This window comes from Meles meles, chromosome 20 (assembly GCF_922984935.1).
Source record: "Meles meles chromosome 20, mMelMel3.1 paternal haplotype, whole genome shotgun sequence".
Classification (NCBI taxonomy): Eukaryota; Metazoa; Chordata; class Mammalia; order Carnivora; family Mustelidae; genus Meles; species Meles meles.
This window is the reverse complement of record NC_060085.1, coordinates 22205331-22228290: the sequence shown is the minus strand read 5'-3', so window position 1 is coordinate 22228290 and position 22960 is coordinate 22205331. Positions and strand designations below refer to the sequence as shown.

Genomic DNA, 22960 nt, shown 5'->3' with positions numbered 1-22960 from the left:
GTATCTTTGCACATATTTCCTTGGGTTTATCTTGTTTGGAGTTTTCTTAGTTTCTCAAAATTATGGTTTTTGCCAAAATTGGAAAAATTTCACCCGTTATTTCTTCAAATAATTTTTTTAGCCCTGTTCTCATTCTCATTCTGGGATTCTGCTGGCACTAGGGTTAGATCTTATATTGCTATTCCATACTCTTTTCATTTTTTTCTTTTCTCTGTCTTTAATTTTAGTCATTCTTCCCTCTGTCCTTCGTATTCTATTAAGGGGCTTACTACGGTGTTTCCTTATGGTTATTGTATTTTCAATAACAAAATTTCTATTTTGAGCTGAAGAGGGATGAGGAATGGGAATAGCCCCAACTTAAGCCACAACCTGGCTCCTCTAACTAGGCCTAGGAGCTTGTCTTGAGTAGTTAACCTTTCAGTTTGTCCTGTGCCATCAGCTAATTTTGCAACTTTGAAATAGTTGATTTTCATCATTTTTAGCCAGTGATTTGCTACTTTTCTGGGAGACTGGGTTCACTGAAGTACTTACTCTGCCATTTAGGAAGTTGATCAGTTTTTTGTTTTAAATGCTATTGTTAATGCATGGATATTAAGTGCATGCATGTGTGTGTACAAACATACACATACACACACCCGCACATATGTGATGAGTTTGATTCCATTGGTGTCATCTTTCGTTTGATGATCAGACTGCCCTGTTCTAGAGCAGTGAGTGTTCTTTCAGATTGGTTCCTGTGTTCTTTTGGTGTGATGTCATGTGTCTTTGATAGTTCAGTCCTTGCTTTCAAGTGTAGTAAGAGTCCCAGGTAGCTCTTGCCCATTTTTGCCCCAAACTTAACAATCTACCATTTCTCCATTTCTCAGGGAAACTGTGGTTTTGGTTGTTTTTTTTTTTTTTTTTGGACAGTGGATATAATAATATAATATTTAGAGACCATAGTCTGGGTGCTGGGGTGCTCATTGATATTCAGTTGTCGTTTCTTATAAGGCCTTATCCATAGACATAGCTAGAAACTACACGTCTTTTGAAGAGAAAAGAATCAGATGGGCTTCATTTTATAGTCACAGTTTTAATTTAAAGTTGCAGGGCATTTACTTCTTTGATTTTATGCTTGTGTCTCTTTTTTTTTTGGAATTGTGTTGTTTCATAATGATGTTAACATCATCATTTATTTACCCTGTAATATTTCTATAATTTTTTCAATAATACCAACATTCCAAGTATAACAGATAACAGTGTGAGGTTTAAAATTTCTTTATGGTTTTTGCCTTAAAATATATTCCACTGGGGTTTGCAGTTAGACATTGTATTCTTTTTTTAAAGACTTATTTATTTATTTATTTATTTGACAGAGAGAGATTACAAGTAGGCAGAGAGGCGGGCAGAGGGAGGAGGAAGCAGACTCCCTGAGCAGAGAGCCCTTTGCGGGGCTTGATCCCAGGACCCCAGGATCATGACCTGAGCCAAAGGCAGAGGCTTTAACCCACTAGGCCACCCAGATGCCCCAGATATTGTATTTTAATATGACATAAAGTAATCCTGTTTTCCTTGTGATTATGTAACCAACAGTTAGGTATTTTTGTTTCAGTTCATTTTTAGTTAGAATTTTTTTCTTTTGATTTAAATATGTTTCTAAGATTTTATAAAGTATCTACATAGTGATAAAGTTAAAATTATGTAACACCATTCCCATTTTCAATCTGATAGTGTTCACCCTTTTTATTTTTCCCTATATATACAATTGGTTTTTATTATTTGACTCTTCTGTTGTTCATTTAAAAATTATAAACATGTATATGTGTGAGTATATACATAACATATATTCATATTCATATTCATATTTCTTAGATACTGGAGATTGTCCCACAGCAGTATGTAGTATTCTTTCTCCCCTTTTTACAGCTATATAGATATATATACCATATTTTATTCAGCCACTTCCTTACTGATGGACGTTTGGGTTGTTTCCAATCTTGGTATTACAAATAGTGCTGCAATGAATAGCTTTGTACATATGTCTTTTTGTATTTTTGCCAGCATATCTTTGGGATAGAGTCCTAGAAGTGGGATTGCTGGATCAAAAGGTAAATACATATGTATTTTGCTAGATATTGCCAAGTTCTCTTGTACCAGGTTTGTGTCGTTGTGCTTTACCTGCTTAAGCGCACAGCCTTACCATAGAGTATGTTGTCAAACTTTGGGATTTTATTTCCAATCTGATACCTTAGTGCTGTTCCAATTTACATTTCTTTTCTTCTTTTTTTTTTAAAGACTTTATTTATTTGACAGAGAGACAGTGAGAGAGGGAATATAAGCAGGGGGAGTGGGAGAGAGAGAAACAGGCTTCCCGCTGAGTGGGGCTGTTGGGGCGGGGGAGGCGTTTGATCCCAGGACCCTGGGATCACCACCTGAGCCCAAGGGAAGGCAGACACTTACAGACTGAGTCACCCAGGCGCCCCTCTAATTTACATTTCTTTTAAAATGGTAAATTTCCGCATGTTTCTATATGTTTAAGGATGACTTGCATTTCTTTTTGATAAATTCTCTTTTCATGTATTTTGGTCATTTTTCTACCAGATTATTAGTTTGTTTCTTCTTGGCTTATTAGTAGTTTTTAATTTATGAGGGTTTAGTTCTATAATTCATTATTTATAATGTTGCTCTTGATTTTTTATTTGTAAGTTAGCATGCTGTTTGAGGGAGAAGGTTCCTCCTAGTTAAGGACCATGAGTGTTCAGCCTTATTATGGTTTGGTAATGAAAATTGACTTTCTACTAACCCATACTTCCAGGATGCTCCCAATTTAGTCTTTGTTGGCTTGTTACATTTCTGGTGAAAAATTTCAAAACAATTAAAAACAAATGGAAAATAATATAACAAACACACCTGGATAAAAATGAATGGAAAACAATATAACAAACACTGGTGTTACCTACTGTGAAGAATTAATGTTATCATTGTCCAATATTCGTTCCCATTTTTTTCATCCTGTAAAATACCCTTAACACAAAGTCTGCATTTTAACCATTTTGAGGTGTATAGTTCACAGCATGAAGTACATTCACATTGTTGTACAACCATCACCACGGGGATCTCCAGCACTTTTTCATCCTCCCAGACTGAAGCTCTGTATCTGTTACACAACAGTAACTTCCCTTCTCCCTTTCTCAGGCCTTGGGAGCCACCGTTCTCTTTTCATTCTCTCTGGATGTGGCTGCTGTAGCTCTTGCATGGAAGTGGAATCATACAGGATCTGTCCTTTTGCAAGTGGCTTACTTAGGGTCATGTCCATGTTCATCTGTGTTGTCATGTGTGCCAAGATTTCCTTCCTTTTTAAGGCTGAGTAATGTTCCATTGTATGTATGTACCACCTTTTATTTATCCGTTTATCTATTTATGGATACTTAGGTAGCTTCTACCTTTTGGCGCCTATGACTGTTACTGCTTCGAACCTTTGTGTACAAACATCTGAGTCCCTGCTTTCAGTCCTTTGGGGTAGGTACCCAGAAGTGGAATTGCTGGGTCATAGGGTGATTGTACTTTTAATTGTTTGAGAAACCACCGTATAATTTTCTACAGTGGCCGCACCATTTTCCATTCCCAGACTAGCAGTGCACAAAGATTCCGGTTTTTCACATCCTTGTCAACACTTGTTTTTTGCTTTTTCGGATAATGGTCATTCTAGGGGGTGTGAGGTGTGTGTCATTGTGGTTTTGATTTGCGTTTACCTTATAATGTTAAACATGTTTTCATGTGTTGTTCCGCCCCTTTTTTTTTGAAAGAAAAATTTCAGCCTCTTTTGTACTTCCCTTCTAATCCTGTTTTCTCCTCTCATTGCCAAAGGTAGCACTGTTGAAGTTGATGTGTAGTCTTCCCACCTTTGTTTTTATACTCTTACTAGTATGCATGCATTTATAAAGAGATACTGCGAAGTTTCCTTTGAAGTCTAAACTGTATCTTGTGCTTTTTATTCTGCACCTGCTGTTTTTATTCGATGTGGGGTTTTATTTGAGATTTATCTATGTCAAAACTAGTTCATTCATTTCATCTGCTATACAGTACTACTCTGCTGTAGAACTGCCGTAATCTGTCTCTTCTCCTACTGATTGCTTTTGTCTGGTGCTGTTACACACAGCGCTGTGGTGAGCGTCCTTGTACTTGCCTCCTTGTGTTTGTCTGAAGCTCAGGCTCCCCTAGGGTGCACTCATTCAGCCACTGTTCATTGTGAACTCTAGTGGCAGGCGTTGTTTTGGGCAATGGGGATACATCAGGAAACAAAACCCTGCTCTTAGAGAATTTATGTAAATTGGGATTATTGGATTCTGGAATATTTGAATCTTTGCCTACTCTACAAAAATTTATTGAGTCTGCTGTGACAGAGATATAGGAGTAACCAACACAAAGTCTTGTCTTGACAGAGTTTATTTTCTAATGGGGAGGATAAAAAGATGTATGGTACACTGTCAAGTAGAAATGAATGCCTTTAAGATAATGAAGCTAGAGTCTGGGTTTTCTGCATTAGATAAGTACTGATGGAAGGCCTTTCTGGAGAGAGGATGTTCGAGGGGAAGCTTGAATGAAATGAAGCCGGGAATGACACTGGGGAATGCGTCTTTGAGCTGAGGAAATAAACGCAGAGGGGACTCTGAAGAAAGAACATGATTAGAGAATCGTAAGAATCCAGGGTCACTTGAGTGCAGGGAGCAAAGAGGTTGGTTGGGGATGAAGTGGCAAGGGAGGTGGCCAAAGGTCAGACCATGTTGGGCCTTTGCACTCTCTGGAATTCAGATTTTATTATAATTGGGATTAAAAGGTGAAAGATATAGTGGTTAGGTCTTGGGCTAGAGAAAGAGAACAATAGAAATGGTGGGAAGTGGTTAGATTTGGGATATATTTTAAAAGTGGTACCATAGAATTTTCTGATGGTTTTGATGTAAGGTGTGAAAGAAAAGTTGGAAAGCAAGGATAACTCGACATTTTTGGGTTGAGCCAAAATACAGATTGGTGATGTCTTTTACTCAGTTGGAGAGTACTAAGGAAGAATCAGGTTGAAAATTCAAGTTTGAAATACCTATTAGGTATGTCAAGTAGTTGGCATTAGATATTAAATGATAGTCCAGAGTGACTGTAATCATTACACTCTCACCAGCTTTATATAATGCATTTGAGTGAGTTCCTGATGGATTCTAGCAGGAGACAACATGTCACACTTCCGTGCTGTTGGGATTCATCGATAATCAATGCAGTATGGGAGCCCGCCATTTAAAAAGAGCATGTGAATATTCTGTGTGTGAAATCAATTAACTTGTTGTGAAGTAAATTGTGTAAGTTATGGTTACTAAGTTTATGTTTTTATACCTTGAGTTTTCTTTAATTGGGGCTCATCTGTTTCCTTTTGTTTTGATTTTAATTCCAGATGCTGGATCTGGTGTGGAAGAAGTGGAATTAAGCTGGGAAGATTATCTAGAAGAGACCGGGTCCACTGCAGTTCCCTATGGATCATTTAAACATGTAAGCAGTGACTGTATTTTACTGACCATATCCCATTGCTTTGTCCCACGGTACCATTGTTAGAGAGTTTAGAGTTATTTTACGTTGGAGCACTTGAAAGGATTTGAGTGCTTTTTCCTCCTCCTGCCCCCTTCATTAAGAAAACTGGACATATTTTATTTCTTTTAATATGTTTTTTTAAGTAATCTCTACACTCAAAATTGGGGCTTGAATTTTCAATCCGGAGATCAAGAGTCGCATGCTTTACTGAGCCAGCTAGGCCTCCCTGGACATATTCTAAAATCTTTTTCGGTTTTGTGTATTTTCTGCCACTCAGTGCAGGACTTACTTGTCTTTTTGACTAGTCAAGAATATTGCTTTATTTTTGTCAAAAATTAATATTTTATTTGTAATTGAAGAACCTCTGTAATTGAAGAAAATGGTTTATTTTCTTACACTTTTTTTTTTGTTTTTTTAGGATTTTATTTATTTGACAGAGATCACAAGTAGGTGGGCGGGGAGGGGGGGAAGCAGGCTCCCTGCCGAGCAGAGAGCCCTATGTGGGGCTTGATCCCAGGACCCTGAGACCACGACCTAAGCTGAAGGCAGAGGCTTTAACCCACTGAGCCACCCAGGGACCCCTCTTGCACTTTGTTTTATGACCACTGACTTGCACATTGGGATTAATTTCAGTAACATTATTGCTCTTTCTCATGTTGAGCAGAAACCTGAGTGATGTCATATAGTGGGTCAGATTAGTAGCTATTGCAGCGCAGTTTTGTGCCATAATAGCCCAGTTTAATTGTTAATCCATTGACAACATATACACCCTGTGTAATGCCTGTAGAATGTAAGAAAATACTCCAAATTTTATTAATAATTTATATTCAGATCTAGTTTTTTAACCTGTTCACTTACACTCCCTCTTAAAACATAGAATTCTTGATTCTGTTGATTTCATGTTTGTCTCAGTCTCTTAGGGCTGCCATCACACAATACTGTAAACTGGGTGGCTTAAACAACAGAAGTGTATTTTCTCACAGTTCTGGAGACTGGCAGTCTGAGATCAGGGTGCCTTTATGATTAGGTTCTGGTGAGAACTCGTTTCCTGGTTTGCTGACAGCCACCTCACCATGTCCTTAGATGGCAGAGAGTGAGAGAGCAGGCCCTCTGGTGTCTCTTCATATAGGGACATTGATCTTACTGGATCAGGTCTCCATCCTACGGCCTCCTTTCCCCTTTACGACCTTCATAAAGGTGCTATCTTCAAATGTAGTCACATTGGGAGTTGGGATTTGAACGTACGGATTTTGGGGAGACACAACTCAGTCCAAAGCAGTGTTCAACAGGGCGGAGTTCCTTTGTTCTGGGGTTTGGGAAGGCAACAATGCCCACTCAGAGTTGTTTGACTTTGGGAAGTTGAACTGTATTCTTGAAAGTGTTTTTATAAGCTGAAGAGTCCTGCTGTTTTCAGTTTGTTTTGTAAAAACTCAATCATGATATTGTCCTTTCTCTTTTTTAGTTCATTTATGTCTTTCTAAAATTGAAGTGGTGAGATTTATGAATTTTAAGTAAAGATTTCATTTTATATTGACTAATCTTTTATAATCAATTTCAATATTTTTTTAACATAGAAAGCCTAATAATCATGTGATATTTTTCATTCTTGTTTTAAATGTTATTACTAATATGATATGAATTTATACAAGCTTATTTATTTATACTAAAATGAAAATGGGGGCACCTGAGTGGCTCAGTTGGGTAAGCGGCTGCCTTTGGCTCAGGTCATGATTCTGGAGTCCCAGGATTGAGTCCCACATTGGACTCCTAGCTCAGCAGGGAGTCTGCTTCTCCCGCTGACCTCTCTCCTCTCATGCTCTCTCTCTCATTCTCTCTCTCTCTCTCTCAAATAAATAAAATCTTAAAAAAAAAAAATGAGAATGGAGGACAAACTTTTTGACCAAAATTCTGGATCTAAAAAATGGTTCCACCTCTCCTCTTTGACAAAGCAACAAGGAGAATGAAAAATAGATGTGTCCTCTCTCATCATCAAATATAGGAAATATTTGTAAGCTTGAATCAGTATATTGTGAAGGGCTGCCAGATACAGTGAAAATCAGGCACTGGTATAGGAAAATGCTGGGGAAGGGTGCTGGTGGATAGCTGATCACAGGCAAAGCTGGTAGAACTCCGATCTCCAGAACAATGGAGATGGATGTTTAAGATGCTGGCAAGAGTTTTACAGGACCCAGTTTGGAATAAAGGAGGGTGGGAAGATGGGGCTGCAGAAGAAATTAGAGGCCAAACCACATTTGCAAGGAGGATGCGTCTAAGATAGTAAAAACAGTTTTCCTTATGGTACATGTCTGGTACCATGTATGGTACATGGAGGAAGCAGTACCAGTTTTGGGAAAGGCACTGAGCTTTATCTGGGTCTTCTAGAACAAAACCTTTAAGATGCTAGGGGAGGGGATGCAAACCCTGTTAACCCCAGGATGCAGTGAAATCCATTGCATCCTGGAGATAGGACAAAAGAAGTAAAAGCCTTTTGTTCCTGGGAGGGGGGTAGGAATACAAGCTGGAGCAATAGAGGCCCCCTACAGTTGGGAGAGGGGTAAGATCACTGAGAAGTTCCTATTTCTTTTTTTTTTTTTTTAAGATTTTATTTATTTATTTGACAGAGAGAGAGAGATCACAAGTAGGCAGAGAGGCAGACAGAGAGAGGGTGAGAAGCAGGCTCCCTGCTGAGTGGAGAGCCTGATGCGGGGCTTGATCCCCAGACCCTGGAATCATGACCTGAGATGAAGGCAGAGGCTTTAACCCACTGAGCCACCCAGGTGCCCCGAAGTTCCTATTCCTAAGACTCGGGACACAGAACCTGACTGAGACTGAGGCTGAATCTCAGAGAATGTGCTTTCCTGCTCGTCTTCAACCATGAAGTGAGGAAATACTGGGTAACAAAGATCTGTTTGTAGGAGGCAGACAAGAGTATAGAGAGATGTGATCTCTGAGATGCAGTTATACAGAGAAGACCTAAGTCTGAGAGTGGAGCAGCAAATATTGAGCGGGGGGAAAGCCACCTGGCAAATGAACCTATACCTTAAATCAAAAATGCTAATGTACCTTGGAGCCTGTTGTGTACTGTGAATAACTAAACAACAACAAAATCCAAACCCTGTTCCACTCCTTAACTATAGTGACTTAACCTTCTCCCTCAAATTTAAGGCCTAAAAAGAAACATGCCCATTTCCAGGCATTAATGTTATTTGCCTCAATCTCGATTATTCTACACAGGATGTCTGGCTTTTAACCAAAAGTTATGGGACACATGAAGAAGCAAGAGAAAAACAGCAAACTGTCAAGAGACAAAGCATTCAACAGAACCAGACTCATAACGTCCAGATGTTGGAACTATCAGACAGTTGTTTTTTTTTTTAAGATTTTATTTATTTATTTGACAGAGATCACAAGTAGGCAGAAAGGCAAGCAGAGAGAGAGGGGGAAGCAGGCTCCCCACCGAGTGGAGAGCCCTATGCGGGGCTTGATCCCAGGACCCTGGGATCATGAGCCAGGCTGAAGACAGAAGCTCAACCCACTGAGCCACCCAGGCACCCCATCAGACGGTTTTAAATAACTATGAGTAATAGGTTAAAGGCTGTAGCAGAATAGATGGACAACCTGTGTGAAAGTAGAGATGGACACTATTAGAGTCAAGAGGGAATCTAAGAAATGAAAAACATGGGGCGCCTGGGTGGCTCAGTGGGTTAAAGCCTCTGCCTTCGGCTCAGGTCATGATCCCAGGGTCCTGGGATCGAGCCCCGCATCGGGCTCTCTGCTCAGTGGGGAGCCTGCTTCTCTTCCTCTCTCTCTGCCTGCCTCTCTGCCTACTTGTGATCTCTCTCTGTCAAATAAATAAATTAAAAAAAAAAAATGAAAAACATGGTAATAAGAGATGTTGAATGCCTGTGACAGGCTTATTGTAGACTTGTAGACCTCACAAATGAGGAATCAGTATACTTGAAGATAAGTCAATATAAATTGCCCAGGCTTGAAATACAAAGAGAGAAAAGGTGGAAAAAGTCCAGACCAGAGCATCCAATGCTGTAGACAGTATAAAAAAAGCTTAATGCTTGTGTAATTGGAATCTCAGGAGACAAGAAAGCGAGGAAAAGATATTTGAAGAGCATAATTGACCACATAAGCAGAATAAAGGAGAAAAATCGTATTATCAACTCACTATACAGAGAAAAATACTTGATAAAATTCCACATGTACTCATGATACAAAAAAACTCTTAGCAAACTGTAGATGGGCATATCTTTAATTTGTTGAAGGATATCTATAAAAAAATCTGTAGCAAACTTTATTAATAGTAATATGACACATACCTTCTTTTAGATGTGGAACAAGATGAAGGTGTTGTCTAATATGACTTCTGTTTGATATTGTGTTACAGGTTCTGACTAGTACAATAAGAAAAACTATTAGAACATATAAGAATTAGGAAGAAAGGGAAAATTATTTACAGATATAAAATTAATGACCAACTTTTGCAAGATTGTTAGAAACAAGATAGCATAAAAAATCTATTATATTTCTAGGGGCACCTCTGTTTGTTGAGTGTCCGACTCTTGATTTCAGCTCAGATCATGATCTCAGGGTTGTGAGATCAAGCCCCGTGTTGGACTCCTCACTGGTGTGGAGCCTGCTTAAGATACTCTCTCTCTCCCTCTGCGTCCTCCTTCCCCCTCTCTCATATATGTATATGTATGTATGTATGTGTATATATATATACACACACATATATATGCATATATATATATATATCCACTATATATCTATTATATTTCTGTATACTGGGGACAAAGAAAAGTGGAAACTGAAAGATGAGATTTACAATAGCATAAAAACATTAAATGGCCAGGAATAAATGTAACAAAAATTTGTAAAGTAACTTCAGGCCATTACTGGTGTCAGTTAAAATGAAGGAATATACATTGTTTATGTAATGGTAGATTCACTATTATAAAGATGTCAGTTCTCTCCAAATAGATCTATAGATATACTGCAACCAAAATACCATGTCAAATACCAAAAAAATTTAGGTAGACATTGACAATCTGATTCTTTTTTTCTTTAAGATTTTACTTATTTGAGAGAGAGAGAGAGCATGAGAGTGTGAGCACAAGTGGGGGTGAGGGGAGGGAGCAGAGGGAGAGGGTGAAGCAGACTCTCCGCTGAGCCAGGAGCCCAATGCAGGTCTCAATCCCAGGACCCTGGGATCATGACCTTAGCTGAAGGCAGATGTTTAACTGACTGAGTCACCCAGAAGCTCCTGTTTTCTGTTTCTGTCATTTTCTCTGTATTTATTAATTGGTCTTTTATTACTCTGAGAATCTATCCCTTTATTGTTAATTATTTTTTACAGTATGGACTCATGGGTATTGTTTAAATCTATGGGTTATAACCTATTAATTTTACTGTTTTATTGCTCAGATTATCCCTTATATGAACATTGGGGGATCTTTCTGTTTGGCTCCCATGTCCTTTCTAAATGCCCCCATCATTTTTGGAGCACTTCCTTACTTTCTGGCATCACAAGATATCCTAGGCACTTCATGTGTTTTTTCTGCTCCAGAAGTGGAATCACTCATTTCTCCATGGAGCCCATGTTCTTTTTCATTGGAGGATGGCATTTATAAATGAGGAATTTGTACACTAAGTTTGCTTATTGCTGATGAGTATTATTACTTAGAGTCCCTGTCAATTCACAGAGCTAGGAAATGTATTAGCACCCACATATGTGCACATCTGTACTATTCTCTGTCTGTCATTGTGACCTCATTCAGACATTCCTGATTCCAGCTCAGTGCCACCAGGATCATGCTGATCTGCTCTTTCCTTGCTTTTACTTCTTTCTCCCACAGTGAGAAATATGGCTCTCATTTCCCACAATATATGTATGTATTTAATCTTTGTATACACATGAAATAGTTCAGAATTGCTCACCTTTGCCTTTGTGACCATATAATTTATCATCTGAATTAGGACACTCTGAGAGAGGAACAGGGCATTATTAATTATTATTCAAGGATAATAGGTATAAACATAGACTGTTTCAGGGAAACTGGGAGGTGTGGCCCCTACATATGGTATATATTATACTAATATATTATCATTACAGCTGTTTTTGTCCTTCCCCTTTTTTAGCCTCATAAATTTTTTTGAAGGATGGAGAAGTCACTCTTGAAAACATAATGTGTTGAAGGTTACTAAAATGGTGAACATTCAGTGATTTATGTCTGAATAGAAAACATTTTCTATAATCATAGTAGGCTGCTTTGGTGAAAATACTGACTTCTATTAAAATTCCTTTGGCGTCGGCAGGAAGAGAGCGTTGTGCTGTTCTCTGTTCTGTTTGGATCACTGCTGTGAGTTAGAATTGGGGTTTCTCAGGTTTCCCTTAGAAGATTTTATTTCATTTAGTGTTTCAGAATTATAAGTTTTAAAAAAGAATTTTGGCTAAAGAAATACTCATTTGAGGTACCTATCTGGTGGTTAGTAACATTTCCCTGTTCAGGTGGACACACGTTTGCAAAATGGATTTGCTCCTGGGATGAAACTGGAGGTGGCTGTGAAGACAGACCCTGAAACCTACTGGGTTGCCACCATCATCACCACCTGTGAGCAGCTGCTGCTTCTCCGCTATGATGGCTACGGGGAGGACCGGAGGGCCGACTTCTGGTGTGACATCAGGAAGGCCGACCTCTACCCCATTGGGTGGTGTGAGCAGAATAAGAAGACCCTTGAAGCCCCAGAAGGTAATCAAATACTTGCTCACGAGACGTGATATGGTACTGCTGTGTGCACAACCTTGAGGTTTTCGTTCTCCCACACGTGTAGGTTTTTCTAACTTTCTGGGGTTAGCATTTTGAGTGAAAATACTGATAAGGAATAATGCACATTTCCCTATCTTTAAAAACTATTTTGGAGGCTTCGTAAAGCCTTGGTTTTTTATATTACTCCTAGGAAGCATCAGTTGCGTATCATCCTGTAAAACTGTGAGGCTCTTTGAGGTTGGGACTTGTAGGTCTGTTTGTCTTGAAGTAGTTGGGCCAGGTTGCTGTGCTGTTGATTCTCTTCTGATTTTATTGTCCTGCCTCTTCTCACCCTTCAGTGATCTGGGACCTGTGAGTTCTTAAAATGAGTCACCTGGAGTTCCCTTCCAGGAAAGAGCCTTACTGGGAGTAGAATCCAAATTGAGCGGGACAGAGACAGTAGGACAGGAGGAGGAGGAAGGTCGTGTAAAGATGGAGAAAGAGAAAGAAGGCTTCAGGTTTAAGAAAATACTAGAGCTTACATATTTTTCTTTCAGCTACTTATTTTGATATAATTTCAGCTTTACAGAAAAGTTGCAAAAATAGCATAGAAAATTCTTAGAGACTTTTTGCCAATTTTCCCTAAATGTTGTTTCACCAAGTTTATGTTCTCCATCCCTCTTCCTCTCTCCCTCTGCCTCTCTTATACACACACGTGTGTGATTTTTCAATGAACCATTTGAGAGTCAGTTGTAGGCACGATGCCCTTTTATTCCTACCTTCATGTACTAATAAGGGCATTCATTAGCACAATAAAATAACAAAATAAGGAAATTAACTGTGGTATAACACTATGATTTAATCTGTAGATCTTATTTAGTTTTTACCCATAATGTTTTTATAGTAAAAGGAAATCCCAGATCATATGTCGCATTCAGTTGTCATATCTCGTAAGATTCCTTTAATTTGGAACAGTTTCTTAGTCTTTGTCTTTCATGACTTTGACGTTTTTGAAAGTTAATGGGCCAGTTTTCTCAATAATGTTGGTTATGCCTTGTTTCTTTTCCTGGTCCAGGATTCAGTTCAGGATCATACATTGTATTTGATTGTCATGTCTTTTTAGTTTCCCTAAACTTTCTTTGTCTTTCTTGGTGTTGATTTTTTTTTTTTTAAAGATTTTATTTATTTATTTGACAGACAGAGATCACAAGTAGGCGCAGAGAGAGAGAGAGAGAGAGAGAGAGAGGAGGAGGAGGAAGCAGGCTCCCTGCGGAGCAGAGAACCCGATGTGGGGCTCTATCCCAGGACCCTGGGATCATGACCCGAGCCGAAGGCAGAGGCTTTAACCCACTGAGCCACCCAGGTGCCCCGGTGTTGATGTTTTTGATGAGTACAATCCAATTATTCTCTTAGAACATCCCACAGTTTGGATTTGTCTGATGTTTCCTCAGACTCAGATTGTGCACTTTTGGTAGGAAAAATGCGGAAGTGACTTTCTGTTCTAGGGCATCAATCTTTATTAGGGCACACATACTGTTTGTTTGTCCTTAACTGGTGATATTAACTTGTATCACTTGATTAATTTTGTGTATGCCAGGTTTTTCCACCATAAAATTACTTTTATACCCCTAAATAAGTATCTTATAGGAAGATACTTTGAGATAATGTAAGTATCTCATCAGTCTTCAAACTTTTATCCACTATTTTTAGCACTGATTTATCATTTTTATCTGAAACAACTATTATTCTAATGTTTACCAAACTGTGTTTTCTAATTCTGCCTACATATCATAATAGGCTTTCTACAAGAGAAAGAGCTTTCCTTTTCCCCCATTTACATACATACATTTGTGTATGTATGTGAGGGTAGACTCGTGATTCTTACTTACTCCGTGGGTTATAATCCCTTACTGTCATTATTTATTTTGATGCTCACATTGTCCTGAATTTGGCAAGTGGGCACCCCTTTAAGCTGGCTGATGCGTCCTTTGTTATGTTCCCATCATTTTTGAGTAGTTTCTTACATTTTAGCTCAAGAAACTCTTCCCTGAAATCAGCCATTTCTTCAAGAAGTCCTGGCTTCTTTTGGTGAAGAATGGTATTTTGAAATGAAGATTTAGGTGTTAGGGTCCTTGGGGGTCAGTGGGCTTTTTAGACGCCTTTTCTTTTCTTTTCTTAAGATTTATTTATTTATTTTGAGAGAGAGAGAGAGAGAACGGGGGTTGGATGGGAAAGGGAGAAAGAACCCCAAGCTGAGCCCAGAGCCTCATGTGGGACATGATCCCAGGACCTTGAGATCAGGACCTGAGCTGAAACCAAGTGTTGGACGCTTAACCGACTGAGCCACCCAGTAGCCCCTAGCTGCCATATTTTAAGTGCTTTGTGAAAAAACATTTTAAGAGGAAGCTCTAGAGATGTGAAGCTACTGGCCTACCATCTGATCATGAGAGTCTAGGAAAATGCCTGCATCTAATTTAAGTGATTTTAGTTGAATACAAGGTTATTATAATGAAAGAGTGAGAGGGAGAGAGTGGAGAGAACAGTGGAGTAAAATCGTTCCAGAGAAACATAACCACAAAAGAGTTGAACATTGTGTCACAAAAAAAATTTCAAAACCAACTAAGAGAAAGTAGTAACAATGATAGAAGCAGTGAGAAAAAGTATAAATAAAATTTATAAAAATTCAGAAATGAGATGGAAAAAGGGAGATTTGAAAAGAGAAAAAGTAGGAGTTAGACAAGAACTAGAAATAAAAAAATACTGGAAATGAAGACTAAGTTAATGTGAACTCAGGAACAAATCTACCATGGATAATAGCTGAAGAGAAATGGAGGATGAAAAGGAAGAAAATTTTTAAAATAAAAAAGAAATGAGGAAAGAAAAAAGACTCGGGGTAGAGTCCTTGAAGAAAACCACCACAGTGAAACAATAAAGTACTATCAACTTTCATTCAAGAAAACTTGACTAAAATACATATAAAAGGGGCTCACTTGCGCACAGGAAAATCAAGTGAGAACAGCTGTATCAAGGTGTGTTCTAGTGACACTTGAACGGGTAATTTTTAAGATTTTATTTATTTACCTATTTATTAGAGAGAGAGAGAGAATGAGCAGGAGGGAGGGGCAGAGGAAGAAGCAGGCTTCCCACTGAGCAGGGAGCCCGATATCGGATTCGATCCCAGGACCCTGGGATCATGACCTGAGCTGAATTGAAGGCAGACGCTTAACCAACTGAGCCACTGAGGTGCCCCTGACACTTGAACTTTAAAGGAAAATAAAATCCCTTGGTTATTCAGGCAAAAGGTCTAAATTTCTTGAAAAGGAGGGAAAACAAGATTGTTATCAGACTAATGAACAATAGTGCTTTATGATAAAAGATATTAGGGTAACATAGTTAAGAAATTCAGTAAAAGAATCTATGAGATAAGGATTTTACATCTGGCCACACTGAACTTTAGGTATAAAGGCTATAAGCCGACTTTTACGAAGATGTGAAGATTCAGGAACAGTGTTCCTATGAACCCTTCCTAAGACATTCCTTGGGGAATGAGCTTCAGAAAACCGAGTGAGTGAAGAAGAGACATTAGCATAAGAACTGTGAATGAGACATTAAATATATGTGTAACTGTAGAACTTGGAACTAAAGGAATGTCCCAGAGGAGACAGTGTAGTAGTATGTAATGGCTCCATGATCTGACAGTACAGATACAGTGTGACTAAACCTGTGAGGCCGCCGAGTGGGGGTGGGGAAGGGCGTGTGCATTGTGGTAAACCTCACTTGCTGCCTTTTCAAAAAACCAGCTTTACTGCAGAGTAGTTAAATGAATTACCTTTTATTTTTTATTTTTTTAAACTAATTATCTTTTAAATGTTAGTTGAGAGTAAAAGACAGTTACCTGAAACGAGATGGTAAAGGAGAGGAGAAAAAAGAGGTTTTGGCTAATGTTAGTGTTGTTTAGAGAACAAAGAAATGGAAAATAGTCCAAAAATAGAACTCAAGTGTTATATGAAGGTACTAGTATATACTAAGTATATATAAAGGAACAAAAACACAAACCTTTCTAAATGCCGAAAGATAGATTTTAAAAAACATGTATGTTCAAATAAAATAGATCACAAAGTTAGAGCCTGCGCATACACACACACACACACACACACACATCAGTAACTTATATTCAACAATATGACAAAATTGAGGGCATACCTTTTTAAAAATTTTTCTATTTTTTATTAACATATAATGTATTATTAGTCCCAGGGGTACAGGTTTGTGAACCGCCAGGCTTACACACTTCACAGCTCTCACCATAGCACATACCTTCCCCAATATCCATAAGCCAACCACCCTCTCCCTACCCCCACCCCCAGCAACTCTCAGTTTGTTTTGTGAGATTAAGAGTCTCTTATGGTTTGTCTCCCTCCTGATCCCATCTTGTTTCAATTTTTCCTTCGAGGGCATACCTTTTGATAGCATCCATAAACATTAATGGGCTTAGTCTTCTATTAAAAGTAAAAGTATAGTTCACGTTCACTCAGAAAGCAAAACCCACTTTTAAAAATTTAATTTAATTATTTGAGAGAGAGAGAGTGAGAGAAGGGTGAGGGACAGAAGGAGAAACAGTCTTCCCACTGAGCTGGTAGCTACATGCAGGGCTCGACCCCAGGATCCTAGGATATGACCTGAGCCAAAGGCAGACACTTAGCCAGCTGAGCCACCCAGGCACCCCTGCAAAACCCACTCATGTGCTGTACAGGAGACCCACCTAATGGAGAGATTCGGCAAGGATTAAAATACAGGGATGGACAAAGATATATAAAAATCAAATCAAATAGAAAAGAAAGTAGGAGTGTAAGTTGGTATTTCATAAAGATCAGAAAGCATTATGAGATAAAAGGGCAACTTTATAATGATAAAAGCTGCAGTGCCTGGTTAAAAAAAAAAGGTGACCATCTACATATAGTCACAAAGTATTCTGGTTATCTTGTTTCTTGAAAAGAGAAAAATGTATGAAGAATGAAGGAGGAAGCATATGAATGTGTAGATGTGAAGTTCATTTTTTTTGTTTTGTGAAGTTCATTTTTTTTAAAAAAATAAAAGGGTAAGTCTATTAAAAAAGTTTCCTGTGGGAGGAGGAGCCCCGGTGGCCCATTTAGTTAAGCATCTGCCTTCAGCTCAGGTCATGATGTCAGGGTCCTGGGATCAAGTCCCTGCCTTGGACTCCCTGCGCAATGGGGAGCCGGCTCCTCCCTCTCCCTCTGCCCCTTTCCCCACTCACGCTCACATGCTCTCTCTCTCTCACGTGCTCTCTCAAATAAATAAATAAAATCTTTAAGGAAAAAAAAAAGTCACCTGTGGGGAAGGAAGGAATTGGAATGAAGGGGGGGCCAGGGATAGAAGCTAGGTTTTCTGAATGTACCTATTTTGTAGATTTGAATTTTGAACTATGTATTTTATATAACTATAAAACAAAGTTAAATTTTAAAGAAAATTTCTAAAAAATAAAAATAAAAGCAGCATAGAAATGTAACTGTGTATGGAGATTGTGAAGTGACCATTCTGAGAATTATTTCATTGGCTTTCAGCAGTAATTTAAATGTACATTCCTAATAGGGGTATATCATAACCACAAAAACAAAAGTAAGCTGTTTTCGGTCATCATTGTTAGTGGCAGAATTAATGTTATTTTGACATAATATGCAGGTATTGAGGGATCAAGTCATAATGAAATGTGTGAGAGCTAGGGTTTTTAGCAGGAAAGAAAGAAAACAGAAGTTGGATAAATGAAGTTAAGTAGAAACAATGTCTTCATGAATTTGTATTGGAAGTATCGATATGAACTCCTGATATGATTTATGTCTTTAAAAAAAAGGGAAGATACTGTTCCAGATACTGAAAAGGTCTAGAAACACAATCAGTATAAAGAATATTAAAAAATGAGCACCCGGGGCACCTGGGTGGCTCAGTGGTTTGGGCTGCTGCCTTCGGCTCGGGTCATGATCTCGGGGTCCTGGATCGAGTCCCGCGTCCGGCTCTCTGCTCTGCAGGAAGCCTGCTTCCCTCTCGCTCTCTCTGCCTGCCTCTTTGCCTGCTTGTGATCTCTCTCTGTCAAATAAATAAATAAAATCTTTAAAAAAAAAAAAATGAGCACCCTTGGCACCTTAATTATGACCTCTAAATACCATTTTACCTGAGTAAGTTATTGCTCCTTGGAGAAGGAGCTGATTCCTGGACAGGGGCAGGAAAGGTACAAGCTGAGCCTGGGACACCATTCATACCAAAAGTAGGAAAGATGTCAGTAACTGTTTACTAGGGTCATGTATCAAAAGAGATTCCTTGTGGTTAAAGACAGGACAGTATAAGCATCAGTAAGACAATAGCTGCAGTGACCTGGAACATGTCATATGTGATATAGCCAATAGTTTCCCAGTGAGACTTGTAAACAGAACGCTCATTGATTGCCTTTGGAAGGTACTAGAGAAGCCACTGATGATTTTGAAGGCTGGGAAAGATAAAGAGAATCAAACATGTATCCTGGCTTTTTTCTGTGAACTACACCTCAGGGTAATGAACTAGTTGAAGAAGTGAAATTTTTCTTTATAGAATATTTTTGTTAGTAAACAAAAAAAGGGATGATGGAAAAATCACCATTTTAAGCTCTAATGAATCAATGTATCTATGCAGTGACCATTAAAAACTGCTAACACCACAAAAGGAGACAACCAGACTGTGCTTCTTGATGGACGTGGTAGAAGGTTACAACTCCACTCACGAACTGTTCTCGACAGTGCCTACCCTCCCAAAAAAGAGATCTGAATTTGATCAAGCCTATAACCCTAAGTACTGATTTATAGAAAATACAGAGGTTAATGGAGCAGCTGTTTACCCACCCACAGGGAAGCAACCAATAAAAGCAGACTCAGAAGAACTCTAAACAGACAAAAGGCTCTCTCTCAACAGCAAATACGCTGCTAGAAAAACAGAGAGAGAGTGGGGAGTTGGAGTGGGAGAAAGAGCATATGGATTAAAACAGACTTGAGCAATATATCAGCCATTTGCAGTATATGTATCTCATTGGGATCCTGATTTGACCAAGCAAATTGGAAAAACTGTTTATGAGACATTTGGATAAATTTAAATTTTGGACTAGATTTTTTTTGTTGTTGAAGAATTATTAATTCTTAAATGTGTGATATTGTTGTATTTGCATCAGAAATTATTTTCTTTTAGAAATACATACTAGGGTGCCAGGGTGGCTCAGTGGGTTAAGTGTCCAGCTTGTGATTTCAGCTCTGATCAAGGTCTCATGGGTCATGGGACTGAGCCCCATGTCACACTCTGCACTCAGTGGGGAGTCTGCTCAAGATTCTCTCTCTCCCTCTTCCTCTGCCTTTTCCCTTCTCATGCACTCTGTCTCTCAAATATATAAATAAAAATCTTTAGAAATACATACCGAGATTAAACTGGATTAAATTATATGATACAATTATATGATGTTAGGAGTTGGCTCTTCAATAATCTGCGGTTGGGGTGGGGCGGACTGTGTGAGGGTGTAGATCATCAGGGATTGACAAAATACCTGTAGAGGACCAGACAGTAAATATTTTAGGCTTTACAGACCATGCGATCCCTGTAACAGCTACCTAATGGTACCTTTGTAGTGTAAAGTAGCCGCAGACAGTGTGTAAACAAATGGGCATGACTGTGTTCCAATAAAACTTTAATTATAAAAATAGACAATAGGCCGAAGTTCACCCCCAGGTTGTGGTTTGCGAACAACTCCTGGAAAGACTGACCATGAAGTGACAGTTGTGAAAGCTGGGGTACCTGGGGTCATTATACTATTTTTTCTACTTTTATATGTATCTGAGGATTCCCATGATAAAAAAAAAAAGAAAGTAGTTAATTTTTGGATAAAATTGGGCCCAGCTGGGGCACCTCGGTGGTTCAGTTGGTTAAGCATCTGTCTTCAACTCGGGTCATGATCCCAGAGTGCTGGGATCAAGTCCCGCATCGGACTCCCTGCTCAGTGGGGAGTCTGTTTCTCCCTCTCCTCCTTGCTTGTGCTCTCTGTTGCTCTCTCTCAAATAAATAAAATCTTAAAACAAAACAAAACAAAACTGGGCCCAACTCCCTGTTGCTATATTCTCTTTGTTTTGTGTATACCTCCTATTAAACTAATGAGGAAGTAGATCTATTGAGACGGGGATTTTTTTTAAGCTCTGAAAGAAGTAATATATTGGAGTCAGATATTAAAAGTACAAATCTCTAAATCACTTTCAGTGGTTTAACTTTCCGTATTTGGTTGAGTTTAGTTTCTCTGTGTTCTGTAGCTGACATTATGAGTAATCACTCATTTATCCCCTCATCTAGGCATCAGAGATAAAGTGTCTGATTGGGATGAGTTTCTGCGGCAGACCCTGATGGGAGCGTGCAGCCCTCCTGTTCCACTTCTCGAAGGCGTGAGTATTATTGCTTGCAGAATCAGTGTGGAAAACCATTCTCATCTTCAATGATATTTCCTGTCCAAGGAATCTTAAAATTGGCTGCTCATTTATCACTCTAACGCAAATAAGCATTGTTACTACAGAGCTAGACAATGGGTGTTGGTGGGTTTAAACTTATCCTCACAGCCTGCCAACTGGTGCTTTACTTAGTGCCTCGAATGTTCTGAATTTGTTGCTAACACATAAAAATCTAGTTTTCCAGATTCTTTTATGAAATTGGAAAATGTGGCCTCTTGGGGCTCTCTATCATTGAGCAGGTGCTGATTTCACTTCAGGAATTTTAACTCCCACCCCAGGTGACTTGAGACTCCCTTTTGTTTTGCTCAGAAGATAGCGGACCTATTGTATTCTTACCACCTACCTGCCTTCAACAGTCCTTTTAAATTAGTGTAGCTTTTAAGCTTGTTAGTGAATATAATATAGATTTCTTGTTTTTATGAAATCTGTTTATTGGTTGTGACATTTCTAAGTTCTATTCTGTCACTTTCTGTCATACCAGTTACATTCTTTGTGGCATATGTGAAATGCGATGTATGAACATTCCAATTTCTCTACATTTTTGCCAACACTTGTTACTCTCTTTGGGTTATAGCTGTGCTACTGAATATGAAGCAGTTTCTCATTTTGAGTTGCATTTTCCTAATGACAAATGATGTTGAATATCTTTTTCTGTACTGTTTGTCATTTGTATATCTTCTCTGGGGAGGTGTCTTTGCCCATTTTTAAAATGGGTTGTCTTTTTATTACAGAACTGTAAGAGCTCCTTATGTCTGGTAACAAGTCCAGGTCAGACATATGATTTCCAAATATTTTGTGGACTGTCTTTTCACTTTCTTAATGATACTGTTTGCGCCATAAAGTTTATTTTGATGTACTCCAGTTTATCTATTTTGTTGTTCTTGTTGCTTATACTTTTGGTGTCGTACCTGATTAGGCTTTGTTTAATGCAGGGTTACAAAGATTTACTGCTATATTTTCTACATGTTTGATAGTTTTGACTCTTACATCTCATTCTGTGATCCATTCATATTCCCCTTTAAAACTCGATTGACAGATACTCTCAGCTGACCTTTATATTTTATCCTCTGACTCATTTCCTTATGCTTAGCCAGGTCCTGGCACACACTAAACAAACACTGAGTAAAATTTTAATGAATGAATGAAATCTCGAACAAATGATTTAATAGATATCCAGCTCTACATTGACCTTGATTCTGCCATTCTGATTTTTAGCTGTGAATGCGTTCCTCCATTTGTTCATGTTCTTTTGCATACATATGAATATGTAAGTGTTGCAGAGCAATTCTTATTAGCGAAAAAAAAGTAAGTTTGAATATTAAGAAATGGTTAAGTGAAGGCATTGGAATCAGCATTCCCTTTTATTTATTCTAGCTTTAAAAAAAAGATTATTTATTTAAGAAAGAGAGAGAGAGAGTGTGCATGAGTGAGGGGTAGAGGGAGAGGAAGAGGCAGACCCCTCTGAGCAGGGAGCCCTGTGTGGGGTTGGATTCTAGGACCCCGGGATCTTGATAGGAGCCGAAGGCAGATGCTTAAACCGACTGAGCCACCCAGGCATCCCTATTATAGCTTTTAATATGCATCTAGAGAGTGATAATTAAACTTATCCATTCCATCAGCATAATCAAAACACTCTGTTGATAGGAACATTGTTGTGAAATGAGTAAAAAATCAGAAACAACTGAAGTGCCGTGAGTAGATAAGTGGATAAATTGCTGCCCATTTATAACACAGAATATCAATAAAACAGTGTAAGAGAATGAAGGAGATTTATATGTGCTATAATAGAAAGATAGCCATGATGTATTAAGTGGCAAACACAAATTGAAAGAGTATACAGTGCCCCTATTTTTTTCAAAAAACATGAGAGAGACAGACACAGGTGGATGTTGACTGGTGTGTAGAAAACCCAGGTTCAGAGTGGGCGCCCGGCTGTTCACCATGGTTCTTTCTCGGAGGTGGGATTGTGAGGGATTTTGACTTTTGCCATGTTTGATTTTTTTGTTTAATGGTGATCATATTTGCTTTTATAGTCAGACTAAGTAATGATGATAATTTAAAATTTTTTACTAGATGAAACTATACAACATAGTCCTAGAGACAGAAGTCTGTTAAAATAGTTTCATT

At 38.6% G+C, this 22960-nt stretch overlaps 1 protein-coding gene across 7 annotated transcripts in view; it reads left to right on the top strand.

Moving 5' to 3' along the window:
• Positions 1-22960, top strand: part of SFMBT1 (Scm like with four mbt domains 1) — a 118864-nt gene that overhangs the window by 66950 nt on the left and 28954 nt on the right. For all 7 annotated transcript variants that reach the window (XM_045991128.1, XM_045991131.1, XM_045991134.1 and 4 more), the window contains 3 exons: positions 5420-5514; positions 12074-12314; positions 20682-20770. In XM_045991128.1, coding sequence (XP_045847084.1) covers positions 5420-5514; positions 12074-12314; positions 20682-20770 — 425 coding nt within the window. The remainder of the gene's footprint in view (positions 1-5419; positions 5515-12073; positions 12315-20681; positions 20771-22960) is intronic.